We start from the raw sequence: 19,493 nt of genomic DNA, 5'->3' as shown, positions 1-19,493 counted from the left end.
GAAAGGTCTTCCTTTTTGCCGCTGGTTCACCCTCCAATGGCCGCTACGGCTGGCGCATCTCGCTGATCCGAAGCCTGGAGCCAGGTGCTTCTCCTGGTCTCCCATGGGGTGCAGGGCCCAAGGACTTGGGCATCCTCCACTGCCTTCCCAGGCCATAGCAGAGAGCTGGCCTGGAAGAGGGGCAACCGGGACAGAATCCGGCACCCCAACCGGGACTAGAACCTGGTGTGCTGGCGCCGCAAGGCAGAGGAGTAGCCTGTTAAGCCACGGCGCCGGCCAAAGGAATTGTTTAAAGATTTTATTTTGAGAGGCAGAGTTGCAGAGAGAGGACAGAAAGGTTTTCTATCCACTGGTTCACTCCCCAGGTGGCTGCAACAGCTGGAGCTGGGTCATTCTGAAACCAGGAGCCACAAGCTTCTTCCAGGTCTCCCACATGGGTCCAGGGGCCTAACCACTTGGGCCATTTTCTACTGCTTTCCCAGGCCATTAACAGAGATCTGGATCAGAAGTGGAGCAGGTGGTACACGAACTGGTGCCCACACAGGATGCCAGTACTGCAGGTAGAAGCTTAGCTACTACACCACAGCGCCGGCCCATCCTTTTTTTTTTTTTTTTAAGATTTATTTATGTTTTTAAAAAGATTCATTTATTTATTTGAAAGGCAGAGTAACAGAGACAGAGGTCTTCCATCCGCTGGTTCACTCCCCAAACGGCCGCAATGGATAGAGCTGGGTCACTCCGAATCCAGGAGCCGGGAGCTTCTTCCAGGTCTCCCGCGTGGGCGCAGGGGCCCAAGGACGGGCCATCCTCTGCTGCTTTCCCAGGCCATAGCAGAGAGCTGGATTGAAGTGGAGCAGCCGGGACTGGAACCGGCGCCCGTGCGGGATGCGGCACTGCAGTTCTGCTCCTGATAGAAGCTCCCTGCTCGCACACATCCTGCATAGCACCAGCTGCGGACGCAGGTGTCTGGGCCCTGCCGTCCAAGTGGGAGACCTGGACTGTTTCTTGCTCAGGTGTCTGGGCCCTGCCGTCCAAGTGGGAGACCTGGATGAAGCCCCTGGCTCCTGGCTTCAGCCTGGCCCAGCCCTGGCCACTGTGGTCATGTTGTTGGGACGGAACCAGCAGATGGAAGCTCTGACTCACCATCTCGCTCTACATCTCTTCCAAACAAATACATAAATCTTAAGTTAAAAAAATTGGCACAAAAAGCTTTGAAATCTGGCTTTCTCATAATACTTCCTGTAAACTATTTTTTTTTTAAGATTTGTTTCTTTGAAAGGCAGAGTTACAGAGAGATCTTCCTTCTGCCAGTTCACTCCCCAAGTGGAAACAATGGCCTGAGCTAGGCCAGGCCGAAGCCAGGAGCCAGTTTCATCCAGGTCTCCCACGTGGGTGCAGGGGTCCAGGCATGTGGGCCTCTTCTGCTGCTGTCCCAGGCGCACTAGCAGGGAGCTGGTTAAGACATGGAGCAGGGGGGCGGCACTGTGGCAGGGCGGGTAAGGCCACCGCCATAGGGGCACCGTTTCAAGTCCTGGCTGCTACACTTCGGATCCAGCTCTCTGCTATGGCCTGGGAAAGCAGTGGAAGACTGAGTCGTTGGGGCCCTGCACCCACTTGGGAGACCTGGAGGAGGATCCTGCTCCTGCCTTCAGATCAGCGCAGCTCTGACCATTGCGGCCAGTTGGGGAGTGAGCCAGCAGATGGAGGACCTCTCTCTCTGTCTCTCACAACTCCGCCTTTCAACTAAATAAGTAAGTCTTAAAAAAAAAAAGAAAGAAAGAAATGGAGCAGCCAGGACACAAACCAGCGCCCAGATGGATGCCAGCATCGCAGGCAGAGGCTGAACTTGCTCCACCACAATGCTGGTCCCCTTTGTAAACTAAGAAACTTTAGGCTCCGCCTGCAGCGCCGGCACACCAGGTTCTAGTCCTGGTCGGGGCGCCGGATTCTGTCCCGGTTGCCCCTCTTCCAGGCCAGCTCTCTGCTGTGGCCTGGGAAAGCAGTAGAAGATGGCCCAAGTGCTTGGGCCCCTGCACCCATGTGGGAGACCCGGAAGCTCCAGTCGTTGCAGCCATCTGGGGAGTGAACCAGTAATGGAGGACCTCCCTCTGTCTCTACCTCTCTGTAGCTCTTTCAAATAAATAATCTTTTTTTAAAAAACAATTATGTATTTGCTTGAAAGGCAGAGATCTCTTCCATGTGCTGACTGGCTCCCCAAATGTCCACAACGGCAGGGGCTGGGCCTCGCTGAAGCCATATGGGTGGCCGGGGCCCAAGTATTGGGGTCATCTGCCACTGCCTTCCCAGGTGCATCAGGAGGGAGCTGCATAGGAACTGGAGTAGCCAGAACTGGAATCGGCACTCTGACAGGGGATGCTGGCGACACAGCGGTGGCTTAACCCACTGTGCCAGAACGATGGCCCCTCCCCTCCCTTAAATGGGCTCCCCAGGAGCCACCAATGCTGTTCCCAACGACAGCCTCTATTTTGCCTCTGGGAGGTTGTTTCGTCAGGTGATCTTTTTAGAATTGTTTATCTTTTTAAAGACTTATTTATTTGAAAGTCAGAGTTATAGAGGGAGAGACAGAGACCTTCCATCTGGTTCACTCTCCAGATGGCCACAACTGCCCAGTTTGGGCCAGGCTGAAGCCAAGAGCCAAGAACTTCCTCCGGGTCAGGTGGCAGTGGCCTGAGCACTGGGGCCTCCGCTACTGCCTTCCCAGGAGCATTAGCAGAGAGCGGGATCGGAAGTGGAGTGGCGGGGATGCAAACTGGCACCCAGACGGGACGCCAGCATCGCCGGCAGCGGCTTCACCCGCAACACCAGCTCCTCCAGGGTATTTTCTAAGAACAGCAAAGTACAGAAACACAAGGTAGTACTGAGAATTCTTCTCCCAGATGTTATTAACATATTAGGTTAGTACAACTCTAGAATTAACTGTACATTTTTATTAACCAAAGTCCATAGTTTACTTAGACTCCCTTAGTTTCTCTCCCTCGTCCAGACCATGGGCCACACAGTCGTCCCGTCTCTCCACGCCCTGCCTGGCGGGGGCGCCGTCTCAGGTTTTCCCTGCTTTTGAGGACCTGGGCGATTCTGAGTCCAGCGGAGGTGTTCTGTAGGGTGCCCCAGTGTGGGAAGTCTCTGCCGTTTTTCTTGCGATGAGACTGGGGTGATGGGTTTTCAGGACAGAGGTCACGGCGACAAAGGGCCCATTTCATCACACGCCATCAGGTGCACACTGTCGGTGTAGCCATGGCTGCTGAGCTTCACCTGGCTCCCTGCCTGAGGGCTGCTTGCTCCTGGCTCACTTTTACGCCAGAGAAACAAGAGGTGTTGGACCACAGGCCTAACTGCCTGTGACAACCCTGGCTTGTAGGCCCCTGCTTTGAAAGAGATGGCCAAGAGGCTGGCGCTGTGGCGTAGTGGGTAAAGCCACTGCCTGTGGTGCTGGCATCCCATGCGGGCACCGGTTCAAGTCCTGGCTGCTCCTCTTCCGATCCAGCTCTCTGCCATGGCCTGGGAAAGGCCCTGCACCGCGTGGGAGACCCGGAAGACGCTCCAGGCTCACAGAGCACCTGTGATGGACCAGGTCCTGGGTACACTCACACATGACTTCCTCTGTACCCACGCAAGATGGGTGAAACCACTTTTCCCATTTTATGGCTCAGGAAGCTGCGTTTCCGGGCCTCGGGCAGCCCTGGGGGGCTCTGCGGGGAGCTGAAAGAGCCAGGCTCCTGTGGCCTCTGCTACCGTGGGCACGTGTGTGGCCGAGACATTCCAGTGCTTCCCCTCAGAGAAGCTGCAGCTCTGGTCACAGGCCACGTACTCGGGCCACCCTCCACTGCCTTTCCCGGCACACACACAGGAAGCTGGGTGGGAAACCGCAGCCAGGACTCGAACCGCTGCTCTGCTTGGGGACGCCAGTGTCCCAAGCATCTGCCAGCTGCGCCCACCAGCCCCACATCTCCTACACTTTCTGCTACTACCGTGTAGCTAAGAACACCTGCGGCCTGTAACTTGCTATAACCACGCTGGAACCTGAGACTCCTGAGGGAACCTGCTGGATCCCAGGGCAGGAACTCTAGGCTCTGAGTCTCGATACATAGTTCCTGCCACCCTTCTCCACCCCAGCCCCGAGCCTGGTGCGTCTCCTTCCTTTCCCACTGTGAACGGCGAGTGGGGTCATCTCGCTTCCACCTGCCTTTCGTCGTGAGGGAGGTGAGCACTGTTCCCGGCTCGCCGGCCGCTGGAGTGCTTTCGAGCCCACACACTTCAAATCATTTCCCAATTTCCTTCCCGCTCCTAGGAGCTTTTCCCATCTTAAGGATACCAGTGCTCGTCGCCGTGCCACTCATTTCTCGTCTGTTCCTCCACGCCGAAGCCGGACCACCTTTCCTGCTGGTGCTCCTCCGCCTCGTGTCGCGTGGAAAAGCTCCCGCAGGCTCACCCTTGGCAGCCGTCGGTTCCCCCTCGCGGACACGGAGCCTTTATCCGCCTAGTGCCCCACGGCGGAGCTGGGGCCCTCGGAGTCCGAGGCACGGCCTGGACTGGGGAGCTGCTGGCTGCCCTGCCCCGACCTCAAGTTCTTCTCCAGCTCTGCCGCCACGCGGGGGGCCGCGGCCTGGATGGCGTCCTGGATGCTGTGCAAGTCCCACTGGGACCTGAGGAGGGCATCGTCCAGCGCGAAGAAGCCATCGCGTGTGCGCCGCACTTGCGAGCAGACAGCAGTGGTCCTGAGCTCCAGGCCGATCTCGTGCACCAGCTTTCGCAGCTGCTGCTGTGTCTCGTGCATGCACTGCACCTCTGCCAGGGACACACAAGGACACGTGGCCATCAGGAGCACGGCCCCAGGACTCTTCCTGTCGGGCCCACACCTCTGGGACACCTCCCAGCTGAGTGACAGCCTCCACGCGGCCCCTTAGCGCTCCAGCACCACGGGGCGCTTCAGTCAGACCAGCAGGGCCAACAAGAGTTGGGTGCAGGTTTGGGAAGTGCAGCTCTGACACTTGGTTTGCTCACCTGTAAAACGAGGGCTATGAGGCATCGAGACCATTTAAGAGGTGCTGTGACTCCTTAACGTGACACCCACCCGGAGGACAAAGGTGTGCGGCAGACAAAGGGGACAAAGGCCCTGGGGCCCGAGCCAGGCGGGATTGGGGAGCCAGAGTGTTGCTTGAGGGGCTTAGGTCATAAGCTCTGTGTGTTAATGTTCTGCGTGGATGCCTTGGCAGGAGACTGGCCACGTCTGGGCAGGGTCAGGAAGCAAGCTGGCCCCCAAAGCCTCGGTCAGCAGCCATCAAGGCTGGTGTGTGCAGTCCTGGTGTGGCAGAGAACAGCCGGCCCTGCCAGAGCATGGCACGGTGACTCCCCAGCCCAGGGGCCCCTTCTCACCGCTCCAACTTCCCGGGGAACTTACCTAAGAGGAATTCTGGGGGTGCAAAGTGGAGGCACCGGATGCCAGTGACCAGCATTGGGGACTTGCTCATGGGCCGGATCGCGCCCTGCACAGCCATCTCGTAGGCCTCTTGGGACTGCAGGTCCAGGCTGGAGTACCTGGGCAGGAGGGGCCCGTGGTCCATGGGGGGCGGGGAGCTGCCCATTCGTGACGGACGCCTTCCGTCCACCCCACGGCCGCTGCCATCCCTGTGCCTCCAACCTCCACTGGCAGCTCTCCCCCACCCCTCCAGTCCTGACGCACAGCCCTGGCCTCAGCAGTCACCAACGCCAACGACTCCAGAAGCTCTCCCGGGACCTGGTGCCCAGTGTCCAGCTCGGACACCCACAGGCACCTCTCTCAACGCCACCAGCCTGCAGGGTACTCGTCCCTGCCGTGCACCTGCGTGGCCCGTCCGCGCTGCTCCGAGCCTCGCTCCAGTGCTGCCGTCCTCTCTGCTGCTGCCCCTGGGCGGTCACGGGCACCCTCGCAGCCTGCAACCAGCTGCCAGCACTCCCGCCTCGCCGGCTCCCGCCCTGCTCCACGCGGACCTCAGCTCGCTGGCATCTCAGGCCCCCGCAGGGCCCCCACTGCCCTTCACTCCTGCTGGGTCCTCACCCGTCTCTGGACACGTCTGGCTGCATCACCCCTGCCCTTCACTTCTGCTGGGTCCTCACCCGTCTCTGGACACGTCTGGCTGCATCACCCCTGCCCTTCACTTCTGCTGGGTCCTCACCCGTCTCTGGACACGTCTGGCTGCATCACCCCTGCCCTTCACTCCTGCTGGGTCCTCACCCGTCTCTGGACACGTCTGGCTGCATCACCCCTGCCCTTCACTCCTGCTGGGTCCTCACCCGTCTCTCGACACGTCTGGCTGCATCACCCCTGCCCTTCACTCCTGCTGGGTCCTCACCCGTCTCTCGACACGTCTGGCTGCATCACCCCTGCCCTTCACTCCTGCTGGGCCCTCACCCGTCTCTGGACACGTCTGGCTGCATCACCCCTGCCCTTCACTCCTGCTGGGTCCTCACCCGTCTCTGGACACGTCTGGCTGCATCACCCCTGCCCTTCACTCCTGCTGGGTCCTCACCCGTCTCTGGACACGTCTGGCTGCATCACCCCTGCCCTTCACTCCTGCTGGTCCTCACCCGTCTCTGGACACGTCTGGCTGCATCACCCCTGCCCTTCACTCCTGCTGGGTCCTCACCCGTCTCTGGACACGTCTGGCTGCATCACCCCTGCCCTTCACTCCTGCTGGGTCCTCACCCGTCTCTCGACACGTCTGGCTGCATCACCCCTGCCCTTCACTCCTGCTGGTCCTCACCCGTCTCTGGACACGTCTGGCTGCATCACCCCTGCCCTTCACTCCTGCTGGTCCTCACCCGTCTCTGGACACGTCTGGCTGCATCACCCCTGCCCTTCACTCCTGCTGGGTCCTCACCCGTCTCTGGACACGTCTGGCTGCATCACCCCTGCCCTTCACTCCTGCTGGGTCCTCACCCATCTCTCGACACGTCTGGCTGCATCACCCCTGCCCTTCACTCCTGCTGGGTCCTCACCCGTCTCTCGACACGTCTGGCTGCATCACCCCTGCCCTTCACTCCTGCTGGGTCCTCACCCGTCTCTCGACACGTCTGGCTGCATCACCCCTGCCCTTCACTCCTGCTGGGTCCTCACCCGTCTCTCGACACGTCTGGCTGCATCACCCCTGAACCTTACTTAGCACAGCCTGCTCCTGCTGCCTGCCCGCCCCCCCAAGCCCCTGGCCAGTTTCCTGCTGACCGCTTTGATGGCACGCCCGAGGGCGCTTTCTCTGGTCACAGCAGGATCGCCGACCGCAGGCGGCTGCTCCACGTGTCACCCTGTACCCAAGGTCACTGCTCCGTCCCGTCTGATCCTGTGGAGCCCTGACACCTGTCTGTGCGGCGGGGCTCTTTCTGTGCCCAGTCTATTTTCACCTTTAAAAGGTTTTTTTTGTTTGTTTGTTTGTTTTTAAATTTTTGACAGGCAGAGTGGATAGTGAGAGAGAGACAGAGAGAAAGGTCTTCCTTTTTTGCCGTTGGTTCACCATCCAATGGCCGCCGCGGTAGCACGCTGTGGCCGGCGCACCGCGCTGATCCGATGGCAGGAGCCAGGTGCTTCTCCTGGTCTCCCATGGGGTGCAGGGCCCAAACACTTGGGCCATCCTCCACTGCACTCCCTGGCCACAGCAGAGAGCTGGCCTGGAAGAGGGGCAACCGGGACAGGATCGGTGCCCCGTCCGGGACTAGAACCCGGTGTGCCGGCGCCGCAAGGCGGAGGATTAGCCTGTTGAGCCACGGCGCCGGCCTGGTTTTGTTTTTTTGGTTTTGATTTTCTTTTTAAAATTTGCTTTTCTTTGCTTTCTTCTGTGCTGAGTTTGCAGATGAAGAAAGCGAGGCCCCTACCTGAGGCTCACTGCTGCAGCCTGGAAAGCCAGGAGCCCACGCAGGCTGCAGCCAGGGCCCAGGCTCTTGGCCACCTCTGCTCCTGTCCTCCACCCCCAGCTCTGACTGCAATGACAGATCCTTGGTTTCCTGTCCATCGGCTCACACGCTCGTGAGGCCAGCCAAGGTCTCATTCCCTCCCTTTCCCCAGTGCTCAGCCCAAGGTCTGGTACACAGAGACGCTTCTGCACGCCCTGGAGGGACTGGGCAGCTCTATCCTGGCACCGGGATTCCTGGAATGGGCCCTGGGGTGGGCAGAGCCCGCGGAGCCCCTCTGCTCCCCACCCAAGCACCTCCCCAAGGGCCCCACTTACATCACCAGGGCCTTCTGATGGGAGCCTTGGATCACGGCCAGGATCCGGTCCAGCTTCTCCCTGCTCACGTGGTCTGCAGAGGGCAGAGGTGGTCAGTACACAGGTGCCGGCTGAGGAGAGGCCACAGCAACCTGGCACTCTCTTCCCCAGCCAGCCCCGTCCTTGGAGGCCGGCGTAGGTAGGTTTGGAAGGGTTCCCAGGGCAGGGCTGGGGGAGTCTCGGCGAATCTCAGGAAAACTCTGGATTCTCTGCTCAGACATCAGCTCAGCACTTTGAGAACCTTTCCAAGGAGCTCACAGAGCCCCTGAAGTCATCCGGACTTCCGGTCAAAGATGGGTCCTTCCAGAACTGGGGGTCCAGAGAGATACTAGACTTGCCCAGGCCTTGTAGGCCCCAGTCTGGGGTTCTCCGTGCCAGGGACCCTGGAGGAAGGGAGTGGCTCTGCCTATGGGTCCCAATGAGGACTGCAGCAGCCCAGCCCGTGCACCTGCGCTTCTGCCAGGCTCCCTGGCCCAGCTGGGGCAGGTGCCCACGCCCAGCCCCAAGGGCCGGAGTCTGGGAGCGGGCATGGGACTAGGGCTGTGCAGCCTGGAAGGCCCCAGGCCTCTCGTCCCTTTGTGGCTTCACTCACGCTGTCCTGTCGAGTCCTGCCACTGCCTTCCCTACCCCCCACGCTGCCTCCTCCAGGAAGCCCTCCCAAAGCACAGCTTCTGTGTGCTGCCTCCGGCCACTCTGGCCTAGCACTGCATTTTCCTTTTCCCTTGTTTTTAGTTATGTGTGACTACTGCTTCACAAAGCTCAGAGCAGCGCCTTTCCCCAGCCCTTCAAATGCTGGGCTCCTCCCTCCTGGAAGTGTGACCAGAGGGAAGCACGCGGTCCCAGGTCTCACGGGCGACAGACTATCACAGGTCCCTGGGTGGGTACTATGCTGAGCCCGCCGGAGCAGCTCTGGGGCTGGCGGGGCTTCCCTGGGGAAGCGACATTGAGCCAGGTGAGGAGACGAGCACACGACACGTCCAAAGGCCCAGCCTGGGCCTGGCACCTCGGCAATAACTAACAAGCAGTCAGAGTGGCCCCGGCGAGGGCGAGGAATGAGGGGCAGCAGAGGCGCCCCCTCCACCCCACCAGGCTCCCACGGGCCCTCACCGTAGGTCGTCTTCTCCACTAACCGCCCGTCCTCGCAGAAGTCGTCCGTGGCTTTGCCCAGGAGGCCGCGTACGGTGTAATCCTGCCAGGACAGGGCGGGGAGGAGCCAGTGAGGACTGCTGCCCTGACCCAGCGCTGAGACCTGGCTACAGCTCATGCCTCGCGGCGCTCACGTGCCCAGCCCAGACCAAGCTGCCCCACTGCCCCCTGGGAAGGAACGCTGACGCCACTGCGTGGCATGGGCCACTCTCTGGAGTTCTCCTCTATGACCTGGGACAGAGACAGGGCCACGTGCACGGTGCTGCTGTCCGGATCCAGTGTGGGCCTCCCGAGATCCCCGGCTGGGGCGGGAGCCCGCGGCAGTGACCAGGCTGCCGCTTCAGATGCCACATCCCGTGCTGCAGTGCCTGCTCCCCGTTCCAGCTTCCTGCTAACGCACCCTGGGAGACAGCGGTGATGGCTCGAGTGCTGGGTCCCTGCCACCCATGTGGGACACCTGGCTGGAGTATCAGGCTCCTACCTACAGCCTGGCCCCGTCCTAGCTGATGCAAGCATTTGAGACGTGAACCAGCAGATGGGAGATCTATCCGCCTCTCTTTCCCTTTCAGGTAAAATTTCAAAGGTGGCTAACGACAAACAGGCAGCCGGCACAGCCGCCTGCGACCCTGTCCCCTGGAGCCTTCCACTCCAGCCGCCCCGCGCCCACCTCCCCACAGGCCCTGCCGCTTCTCTCCACCCGAGCTCTCAAGGCCCAGAGGAAACCCTTCCTCCGCTGTTCCGAGGGAATTCTCTGCCTCCAACTCTGCAGAGCTAACCCTGACAACGGTGGCATTTCCTGACCACCTACTGTGTGCCGCAGAGCGAGCCAAGCACCTCACAGGCACCTGTTAACCCAACCTTCACTTTCACCGTACCCTAGAGGGAGACAGCGTTGTTCCCGTGTTAGAGACGGGGAGGCCGGGGCACCTCACAGGCACCTGTTAACCCAACCTTCACCGTACCCTAGAGGGAGACAGCACCGTTCCCATGTCAGAGACGGGGAGGCCGGGGAACCTCACAGACACCTGTTAACCCAACCTTCACCGTACCCTAGAGGGAGACAGCACCGTTCCCATGTCAGAGACGGGGAGGCCGGGGAGCCTCACAGGCACCTGTTAACCCAACCATCACCGTACCCTAGAGGGAGACAGCGTTGTTCCCATGTCAGAGACGGGGAGGCCGGGGCACCTCACAGGCACCTGTTAACCCAACCTTCACCTTCACCGTACCCTAGAGGGAGACAGCGTTGTTCCCGTGTTAGAGACGGGGAGGCCGGGCATGGAGACGTTAGTGACCCACCCAAGAATATGCGCTGGTGGAGCAGAAGCTGGGTTGGAATTGGAGCCATTTGGATCCAGAACTTGTACTTTTTTTTTCTTTTTTTAAATTCTTGTTTTTTTTTTTTTTTTTTTCTTGACAGGCAGAGTTAGACAGTGAGAGAGAGAGAGAGAGAGAGAGAGAGAAAGGTCTTCCATTTGCATCAGTTCACGCCCCAATGGCCGCTGCGGCCGGCGCTGTGCCGATCCGAAGCCAGGAGCCAGGTGCTTCTCCTGGTCTCCCATGCGGCTGCAGGGCCCAGAGACCTGGGCCATCCTCCACTGCACTCTCGGGCCACAGCAGAGAGCTGGACTGGAAGAGGAGCGACCAGGACAGAATCCGGCGCCCCAGCTGGGACTATAACCTGGTGTGCTGGCGCCGCAGGTGAAAGATTAGCCTATTGAGCCATGGCGCCAGCCTTTTTTAATTATTTCAAAGTCAGAGTTACAGAGAGAGAGGAGAGACAAAGAGAGATCTTCCACCTGCTGGTTCACTCCCCGAATGGCCGTAACAGATGGAGCTGAGCTCTTCTTCCGGGTCTCCCACATGGGCGCAGGGGCCCACGGACTTGAGCCACCCTCCACTCCTTTCCCAGGCCACAGCAGAGCTGGACTGGAAGTGGAGCAGCTGGGACTTGAACCAGCGCCCATATAGGATGCCGGCACTGCAGGGGACAGCTGAACCTGCTGCAGTACAGTGCCGGCCCCCAGAGTTTGTATTTTTTTTTTTAACTAATTTATTTGAAAGGCAGCGTTACAGAGAGGCAGAGGCAGAGAGACAGAGAGACAGAGAGAGGTCTTCACTCCCCAAATGGCTGCAAGAGCCAGAGCTGGGCCAATGTCAAGCCAGGAGCCAGGAGCTTCCTCCGGGTCTCCCACATGGCGCAGGGGCCCAAGGACCTGGGCCATTGTCCTCTGCTTTCCCAGGCCACAGCAGAGAGCTGGATCAGAAGTGGAGCAGTGGCCGGTGCCACACACGGGGTTCTAGTCCCCGTCAGGGTGCTGGATTTTGTCCCGGTTGCTCCTCTTCCAGCCCAGCTCTCTGCTGTGGCCCGGGAGTGCAGTGGAGGATGGCCCAAGTGCTTGGGCCCTGCACCCCATGGGAGACCAGGAGAAGCACCTGGCTCCTGGCTTCGGATTGGTGCAGTGCGCCGGCTGCAGCGGCCATTTGGGGGGTGAAACAACAGAAAAGGAAGGCCTTTCTCTCTGTCTCTCTCTCGCGCTAACTCTGCCTGTCAAAAAAAAAAAAAAAAAAAAGTGGAGCAGCCAGGTCTCAAACTGGCGCCCATATGGAATACCGGCACTGCACACAGCGGCTTTTCCTGCTACGCCACAGTGCCAGCCCCAGAATGCCTATTCTTCATCACTAGCAATGTGGGCAACATCCTGGTGCCAGATTCCACGGCCCCACCCTAGACAGCTCCCTGAGGGCTGGAGAGTGGCGTCCACTTCTCAGGCTCGGAGAGAGAGTGGAGGGTGCGATTGGGCTCTGGTGTTGGACAAAGCCAGGTTCAAATCCCAGCTCTAAAGGCAGGAAAGGCTGCAGAACCTGGGCAGGTGACGGCCCTTCCCTGAGCCTCCGTTCTCTCATCTGCAAAATGGGGTCAACAAGATTCCCCTTTCCAGGGAACCCACACTCTGCCGCGCAGCGAGCAGTCTGCAGTCAGACACCGGCAGTTACGGCCACGCTATCACAGGCTCCCCAGCACGGGACTATGAAAAACTCTTGTTGATGGCGTCCGTGTGTCCCGTGGACTCCACCCCCAGCTTCGGAATCACGCCAGTGACCCCCAGAGAGGACCGAGAGCAGGTGGGCTGACCCAGCCCCGTACCTTGGTGAGATGAGCATCGTACATGTCGGTGAGGAGCCTGCATCCGTGTCCCACGCCGAGCACTGAAAAGCAGCCGGCCTCATGTCACTTCCCACGGCCCTGGGAAGCTCCCCCGCTGCTGGGGGCAGGGGCTGTTCCCCGCAGGCCGCAGGTGAGCCCTGCTGCGTGTACGACTAGCTGCAGGCTGCCTAGCTGCAGGCTGCCGGGCCCACGTCACAGCGGGGAAGGGGGCGGGAGCCTCAGCAAGCTCCCCAGGGGATTCAGATACGCTCAAAACTAAGAGCTCCCTGGAGCAGTCCCACAGAGCTGAGTGAAACCCGGGCAGGCTCTGGGGATAACCCCAACCTCTCAGGGCTCCCCCTCAGCAGAGCGGGGGTAGAAATACTGTGTGGCCCCTGGGGCTGTTGTGCCAGGGAAAGGCGGCAGGAGGGCCTGACACCCAGGGGCCACTTCCGGCCCCTCCTCCTGCTGGAGGTCAGAATAGCCCCCCATTCGCTTGTGGGGGGAGGAAGGGCCATGAGGTTCCGTCTGCTGCCGCGCCCCAAGGGGCCGCCACTGCTGCAGTGGACGACTGGCCACTGCCTGGCCGTGCGGACACAGGCAGCTCACGGCTCAGGGCTTTGAGTGTCCAGCTCCAGCAACATCCAGAGCCTGGCCACAGGGTGCGAGGCCGCCCTGTGACTGGATGGCAGCTTCCCCTCTCTGGGTCACAGGGACACCAGTGTCCTCGGGACCCGGGGGAAGACGCCCGAGCTCCTGCAGCCTCGCTTCCTCGTCCGAGGCGTCAGATCACACTTGTCACGACTCGTCAGGCTGCTGTGGCGAGAATGGGTACGAGAGGTCTCAAAGCACCTCACGCACAGCAGTCACCTGACGGGGTGACGCTGACACTCACCCCGACTCCCCCCTCCTGCCAATCCCGTCCCAGGCCGATCAGACACACGGGCCGGACTCGGGGGAAGAGGGCAACGGTGGGTGAGGAGTGGGCTGGGCCCGAATAGCTCCCTGACCCTTCCCCAGGCCCTGCCGCACCCCAACTTCCCACATCACCTACCAAGCACCCCAGAAGCACGGGCATCCAGCCGGTGTCCCACGCCGATCTTCAGGCTGGTAAACGCTGGTCCCCGTACTGCAAGGAAACAAACACAGCCCGATCCAGGGCCAGGCTGCTCTCTCAGGCTTCCCCACCATCGCTCTGGAGCCCAGAACCGTCTCTGTAGCTTCCCCGGGCTCGTTCTCCCAGTGAGGACTGAATCTATCACTGGGGACCAAGACTGTGGGGCTGCCCGCCCTGCCCCTACCAGGAGAGCCCTGGCCACGCTCCCAGCAAAACGGAGGCTCTGAGCGCCTTGAGACAGGACCTGGGTCTGTTCACAGTTCTACCTGCAGGGCCCAGAACTCACTAATATTCACCCCTTCAGGGTCTGGGAGGGGAACCTCAAGGCTGACTCTGCTTAAGGATTTCCGGGGCGGTGGCACCCAGGGTTCTTACCCAGCGGATGCGTGGTGAGGGTGGGCACGCTGGAGGCTGTGAGGGTCAGCTCCTTGTCTTCACGGCCGTCCACGGGCCCCAGCAAGAAGCGAACACGCTTTTCAGGCGCGGGAGGCTTCCCAGCGTTGAGACCTGAGCGCACACAGGCGGGCGGGTGTTGCCGTGCAGCCCACTGGGCCACCCTCTGGGGCACCCACATTCCGTGTCCGAGTGCCTGGGTCCCCGCTGCTCACCGCCTCCAATCGCTTCCCGCTAACGTGTGCGCCCTGGGAGAGCGGACAAGGGCTCCTGCCACCCACAAGGGAGACAGGTGAATTCCCAGTTCCCGGCTGCAGCTTGGCTGTTGTGGGTATCTGGGGAGTGAACCAGTGAATGCACACTGATCTCTCCGTGTCACTATTTCAGATAAGTAATTAAGAAAAAAAAAAGGTATTTATTTATTTATTTATTTGAAAGCAGAGTTAGAGAGAGGGAGAGAGACAGAGGTCTTCCATCCACTGGTCACTCCCCAAATGGTCGCGACAGCCCCGGGCTGGGCCAGGCTGAAGCCAGATGCAGGGGCCGTCCTCCACGGCTCTCCCAGGTGCATCAGCAGGGAGCACGATCGGAAGTGGAGCCGCCAGGAATCCAACAAGCGCCGCCTCAACCACCGCGCCACGGCGCCAGCCCCAATCAACCTTTGTAACAACACTGCCGATCCTGCCCAAACACCGAGGGAAACCAGAGCTGAGGATGGTGCAGAAGGCGCGCGAGAAGCCGACAAAGAGGAGGAAGCAGCAGCAGTTTAAGAACTGACGTTGGTTCCCCTTCTCTGCAGCCGGGACAAGGCGAGGAGGAACACACGGGCAAGCGTCTACGCGGTGGGGCCCGCGACGCCGAGGGGCCGAGCCGCTCACCTCTCAGCAGCTGCAGCTCCACGGTGTCCCGCAGGTGCTCCCACTTTAACCCCGGGGGCTTATAGACCGCGAAGAGCCCGTGCAGCCGCGCCAGGCCGGCAGTCCCCATACCCGCACCCGCTAGCCCCCAGCCGGCCCGGAATCTGGGCTCTGGGCTCTGGGCGGAAGTGCCGTACGGCCCCGCCCCCAAGCGTGGCCCCTACAACGGGCGCCGCCATGCTCTGCGACCGGAAGCGGTTCTCATCTTATTGTGTCCGGGTACAACACGAGGTGGAGGAGGAAGTAGGGCCCGGCACGGAGCCGCAGAGCTTGCGGGGTGCCGTCTCCTTCGGAGGCCCTTTCTCTGGGTGAGGTCAAATGGAGCGAGACTTGTATCAGTGGAAGCAGGTGGTACACAGGTCGCGGGGGTATCTTTCTCATACTTAGTGAAACCTCTTCTATCCGTGCTACGAGGCCTCTCTTCCATAGGACAGAGGCAGGACAGGCAGCGTCGAGGGTTTTTGACCTCTCCGACGCTCCGTCCCAGCCAGGCCCGGTGCGTGCGCCCCGCCCCGCCCACCCGGCCGCCGACGTCCGCTGCCATGGCGACGCTGCTGCGCCGCCTGCGCCCCCTGCGCCGGCTGCCGGGCCGCTCGGCGTCCGCTGCAGGCACGTGGCGCCGGGCCCAGCGGGGGCTGCGAGAGCGCGGGGCCTCCTCTGACCTCGGCCTTTCTCTTGTCCCGCAGATGTGCCCCTCCGGGCCGGGAGCCATGGCGCCGGGCTGCTGTACCCGGGCCACATTCCCACGTCCCCGCTGCAGAAGGCGCTGCTGGCCGCGGGAGCGGCCGCCATGGCGCTGTACGACCCGTATCGCCACGGTGAGGCCGCCCGCTCGGCGCCGTCCTCCCCTTTCCTTGGCAGCCCGGGCAGGGCCATGACCTCTAGGCCTCCGTCCCCGTGGGTAACCGGAGAATGGACTCTGGCCTGGGCGCCCCTGGCGTGAGTTAGCCTGGCAGGGAGAGGGGAGGAAGGAAGGGGCGTGGACCCCCCAGCTGCCTTTCTCAGCTACTTCTGGGGCTCCGTCACCCAGTCCGCCTGAGACCCAGCCGTCGGCAGCCTCGCACTGCAGAGGGAACGTGGAGGCCAAGGGCCGAGCCTTGGAGCAAGGTGTTAGCTGCACTCCACGGCTTCGGCAAGGAAAGCGGTTTGTGCCGGGTCACCTACCCGGTGACTGCGCTTGAACTCGCACCCAGCTCTGCGGCCCCAAAGCCAGGAGATGTCTGATAACCGCTGTGCACGTGACTCGTAAATCCTTCAGAGCGCTGGGCTAGCCAGAGCCACCTGCCCCCATACAGAGATAAAGCTGAGAGTAATGACTGTAGGTTTACTGAGCCCTGGCTGGGTGCCGGGTGATTGCGGAGTGTTTGCTGTGAGTCCGTGCAGCCGGGAGGTGGTTACGAGTTACCCTCGTGGCCCCCCGACCGGCTCAGCCCCGGTCGGGTAACCTGCCCGCCCTCACTCCCTTGTGTGCCTGTTTCTGCCCTTTCAGACATGGTCGCCGTGCTGGGGGAGACCACAGGACGTCGAACCCTGAAAGTCCTCAGGGACCAGATGAGGAGGAACCCGGAAGGCGCCCAGATCCTGCAGTAGGTCCCTGTTCCACCTGCTGGGCAGGAGTGCTTCCCTGGGGCTCCTGACCTCTGTGGAGTCACCCTGTTTCAGGCCTGTGATACCCTGGCCCTGGTGGCTGCATGGCTGCTGGACGCTGCCCAGCCCCAGAGACACCGTCCACCCATCCGTGTTTACCGTATGCTGACCTCTGGGTTGTACAGAGTGGTGGTCGCAGCCTCGAGGGTCTGTGCTGTCGTTAAGTCCCGTGACATGTGCTGGCTGTTCCCCTTCGGAGTCTGGCTCCCTGCCCCCATTGTGTCCCCGCAGGCAGGAACCGTGCCCTTAGTCCCTGCTGCTGGCCTTGCCAGTGTCCGGGTCTCTCTTAGGGCTTGTGGCCGCAAGGCTGCCCTGTGCCTCCCCGCCAGCCCTGGCCTCCTAACGTTGAGTCTTTATCTGCCGCTACGGGCACCCTCCCAGTGCTCATGACCTGCCTTCTGCCTCCCAGGGAGCGCCCCCGGATCTCACTGTCCACCCTCGACCTGGGCAAGCTCCGGAGCCTGCCGGACGGCTCCCTCGGCCGCGAGTATCTCCGCTTCCTGGATGTGAATGTGAGTTTCCAGCTCGTGTGCACACGTGGGCAGCAGGAAGGACAGAGGCTGGAACAGGTGACGTCCTGAGTGGCAGGAGCCCGGAGCTGCCTCCGTGTGCACATGCGGGCAGCAGGAAGGACAGAGCTGGCGCGGGTGACGTCCTGAGTGGCAGGAGCCCGGAGCTGCCTCCGTGTGCACACGCGTGCAGCAGGAAGGGCAGAGCTGGCGCGGGTGACGTCCTGAGTGGCAGGAGCCCGGAGCTGCCTCCGTGTGCACACGCGGACAGCAGGAAGGGCAGAGCTGGCGCGGGTGACATCCTGAGTGGCAGGAGCCCGGAGCTGCCTCCGTGTGCACACGCGGGCAGCAGGAAGGGCAGAGCTGGCACGGGTGACGTCCTGAGTGGCAGGAGCCCGGAGCTGCCTCCATGTGCACACGCGGGCAGCAGGAAGGGCAGAGCTGGCGCGGGTGACGTCCTGAGTGGCAGGAGCCCGGAGCTGCCTCCGTGTGCACACGCGGACAGCAGGAAGGGCAGAGCTGGCGCGGGTGACATCCTGAGTGGCAGGAGCCCGGAGCTGCCTCCGTGTGCACACGCGGGCAGCAGGAAGGGCAGAGCTGGCACGGGTGACGTCCTGAGTGGCAGGAGCCCGGAGCTGCCTCCATGTGCACACGCGGGCAGCAGGAAGGGCAGAGCTGGCGCGGGTGACGTCCTGAGTGGCAGGAGCCCGGAGCTGCCTCCGTGTGCACACACGGGCAGCAGGAAGGGCAGAGCTGGCGCGGGTGACGTCCTGAGTGGCAGGAGCCCGGAGCTGCCTCCGTGTGCACACGCGGGCAGCAGGAAGGACAGAGCTGGCACGGGTGACGTCCTGAGTGGCAGGAGCCCGGAGCTGCCTCCGTGTGCAGGATACCAACCTTTCAGTCTCAGGCCCAGGCTTTGTCATTTGCTTGGGGACACGCAAACAGGCAGGGAAGACCATTCCAAATGACAGTGTCAGAGAGGGGAGGAGACAGAGAGAGAGGTTTGCCGTGCACTGGTTCATGCCCCAAATGGCTGCAACAGCCAGGGCTGGGCCAGGCCAAAGCCAGGAGTCAGGAGCTTCTTTTAGAATCTCCCATTGAGGAGAGGGGGGCGGTGCTGTGGTGCAGTGGGTTAACACCCTGGCCTGAAGTGCTGGCATCCCACATGGGCGCCGGTTCTAGTCCCGGCTACTCCTCTTCTGATCCAGCTCTCTGCTATGGCCTGGGAAAGCAGTAGAAGATGACCCAAGTGCTTGGGCCCCAGCATCCGCATGGGAGACCCCGAAGAAGCTCCTGGCTCCTGGCTTTGGATCAGTTCAGCTCTGGCCATTGCAGCCATCTGGGGAGTGGACCAGCGGATGGAAGACCCCCCCCCCCCCACCTCTCTGTAACTGTCTTTCAAATAAATAAAATAAATATTAAAAAAAAAAATAAGTCTCCCACGTGGGTACAGGGGCTCAAGCACTTGGGCCATTTCCACTGCTTTCCCAGGCACATTAGCAGGGAGCTGGATTGGAAGTGGAGCAGCCGGGTCTCAGGCCGGCACCCCTAAGGCAGTGGCTTTGCCTGCTCCCCCACAGCGTCGGCTCTTACTGCATGCCATAGTCTGGGCTCATGCTGATCTCACTGAGTCCTCCCAACAACCCTGTACAGTTTGTTCCATGCTTACCCTTTCTTAGCAAGTGAGAAAACAGGCTGGGGGCAGTTACACTGCCTGCCAGTTTCACGTGGCTGGTGCTGATGGAGGCACAACGCCAGATCCTGCTCTTGGTTTAAAATTCTGTTTATTTACCTGAAAGGCGCAGTGACACAGAGAAGGAGAAACCAGGAATTCCGTCCAGATCTCGCCTGCAGGTGACATAATCTAAGAACTCATTCAATCTGCTGCCTCCTAGAATGCACATTAGCAGGGAGCTGGATGGAAAGTGGAGGCAGGGGGGCCGGCGCTGTGGCGTAGCGGGTAAAGCTGCCGCCTGCAGCACCGGCATCCCCTGTGGGCACAAGTTTGAGCCCCGGCTGCTCCACTTCCGATCCAGCCCCCTACTGTGGCCTGGGAAAGCAGTAGAAGTTGTCCCAAATCCTTGGGCCCCTGCACCTGCATGGGAGACCGAGAAGAAGCTCCTGGCCCCTGGCTTTGGATCAGCACAGCTCCGGCCATTGCGGCCATGTGGGGAGTGAGCCAGCAGAGGGAAGACCTCTCTCTCTGCCTCTCAAATAAATAAATAAATCTTTCTTTAAAAAAAAAAAAAAAAAGTAGAGGGCAGAACTCGATCCTAGGCACTCTGGTACAGTAGGCAGGTGTCCCAGATGGTGGCTGGCCCTGCTGCGCCACGACGCCTGCCCCAGGTCCTGCTGTTAGAA

The 19,493-nt window shown here is 61.0% G+C and overlaps 2 protein-coding genes across 3 annotated transcripts in view; one reads left to right on the top strand and one right to left on the bottom strand.

The window, feature by feature from the left end:
- Positions 1–1,262: 1,262 nt before the first annotated feature.
- Positions 1,263–15,083, bottom strand: TRUB2 (TruB pseudouridine synthase family member 2). The gene is made up of 8 exons (XM_062207457.1): positions 14,938–15,083; positions 14,042–14,173; positions 13,604–13,678; positions 12,550–12,611; positions 9,363–9,444; positions 8,217–8,289; positions 5,420–5,556; positions 1,263–4,806 (listed from the first exon to the last, which is right to left on the bottom strand). The coding sequence occupies exons 1-8, from the start codon at positions 15,044–15,046 to the stop codon at positions 4,499–4,501; spliced, it is 978 nt and encodes a 325-aa protein (XP_062063441.1). The 5' UTR covers positions 15,047–15,083; the 3' UTR covers positions 1,263–4,498.
- Positions 15,084–15,502: 419 nt separating this feature from the next.
- Positions 15,503–19,493, top strand: part of SLC27A4 (solute carrier family 27 member 4) — a 30,844-nt gene continuing 26,853 nt past the window's right edge. For both annotated transcript variants that reach the window (XM_062207453.1, XM_062207456.1), the window contains exons 1-4: positions 15,503–15,585; positions 15,663–15,794; positions 16,466–16,562; positions 17,033–17,135. In XM_062207453.1, coding sequence (XP_062063437.1) covers positions 15,519–15,585; positions 15,663–15,794; positions 16,466–16,562; positions 17,033–17,135 — 399 coding nt within the window. In that variant the 5' untranslated portion in view covers positions 15,503–15,518. The remainder of the gene's footprint in view (positions 15,586–15,662; positions 15,795–16,465; positions 16,563–17,032; positions 17,136–19,493) is intronic.

Source organism: Lepus europaeus, chromosome 12, assembly GCF_033115175.1.
Source record: "Lepus europaeus isolate LE1 chromosome 12, mLepTim1.pri, whole genome shotgun sequence".
Lineage (NCBI taxonomy): Eukaryota > Metazoa > Chordata > Mammalia > Lagomorpha > Leporidae > Lepus > Lepus europaeus.
This window is presented reverse-complemented; position numbering and strand designations above follow the sequence as displayed.

Excerpts from the sequence above, each read along its gene's own strand:
- TRUB2 (XM_062207457.1), bottom strand. The coding sequence starts at position 15,046 with ATGGGGACTGCCGGCCTGGCGCGGCTGCACGGGCTCTTCGCGGTCTAT. Across the intron at positions 12,612-13,603 it reads CCGTGCTTCTGGGGTGCTTG|TGCTCGGCGTGGGACACGGA; the intron begins GTAGGTGATGTG and ends GCTGCTTTTCAG. Across the intron at positions 4,807-5,419 it reads ACCCCCAGAATTCCTCTTAG|AGGTGCAGTGCATGCACGAG; the intron begins GTAAGTTCCCCG and ends TGTCCCTGGCAG.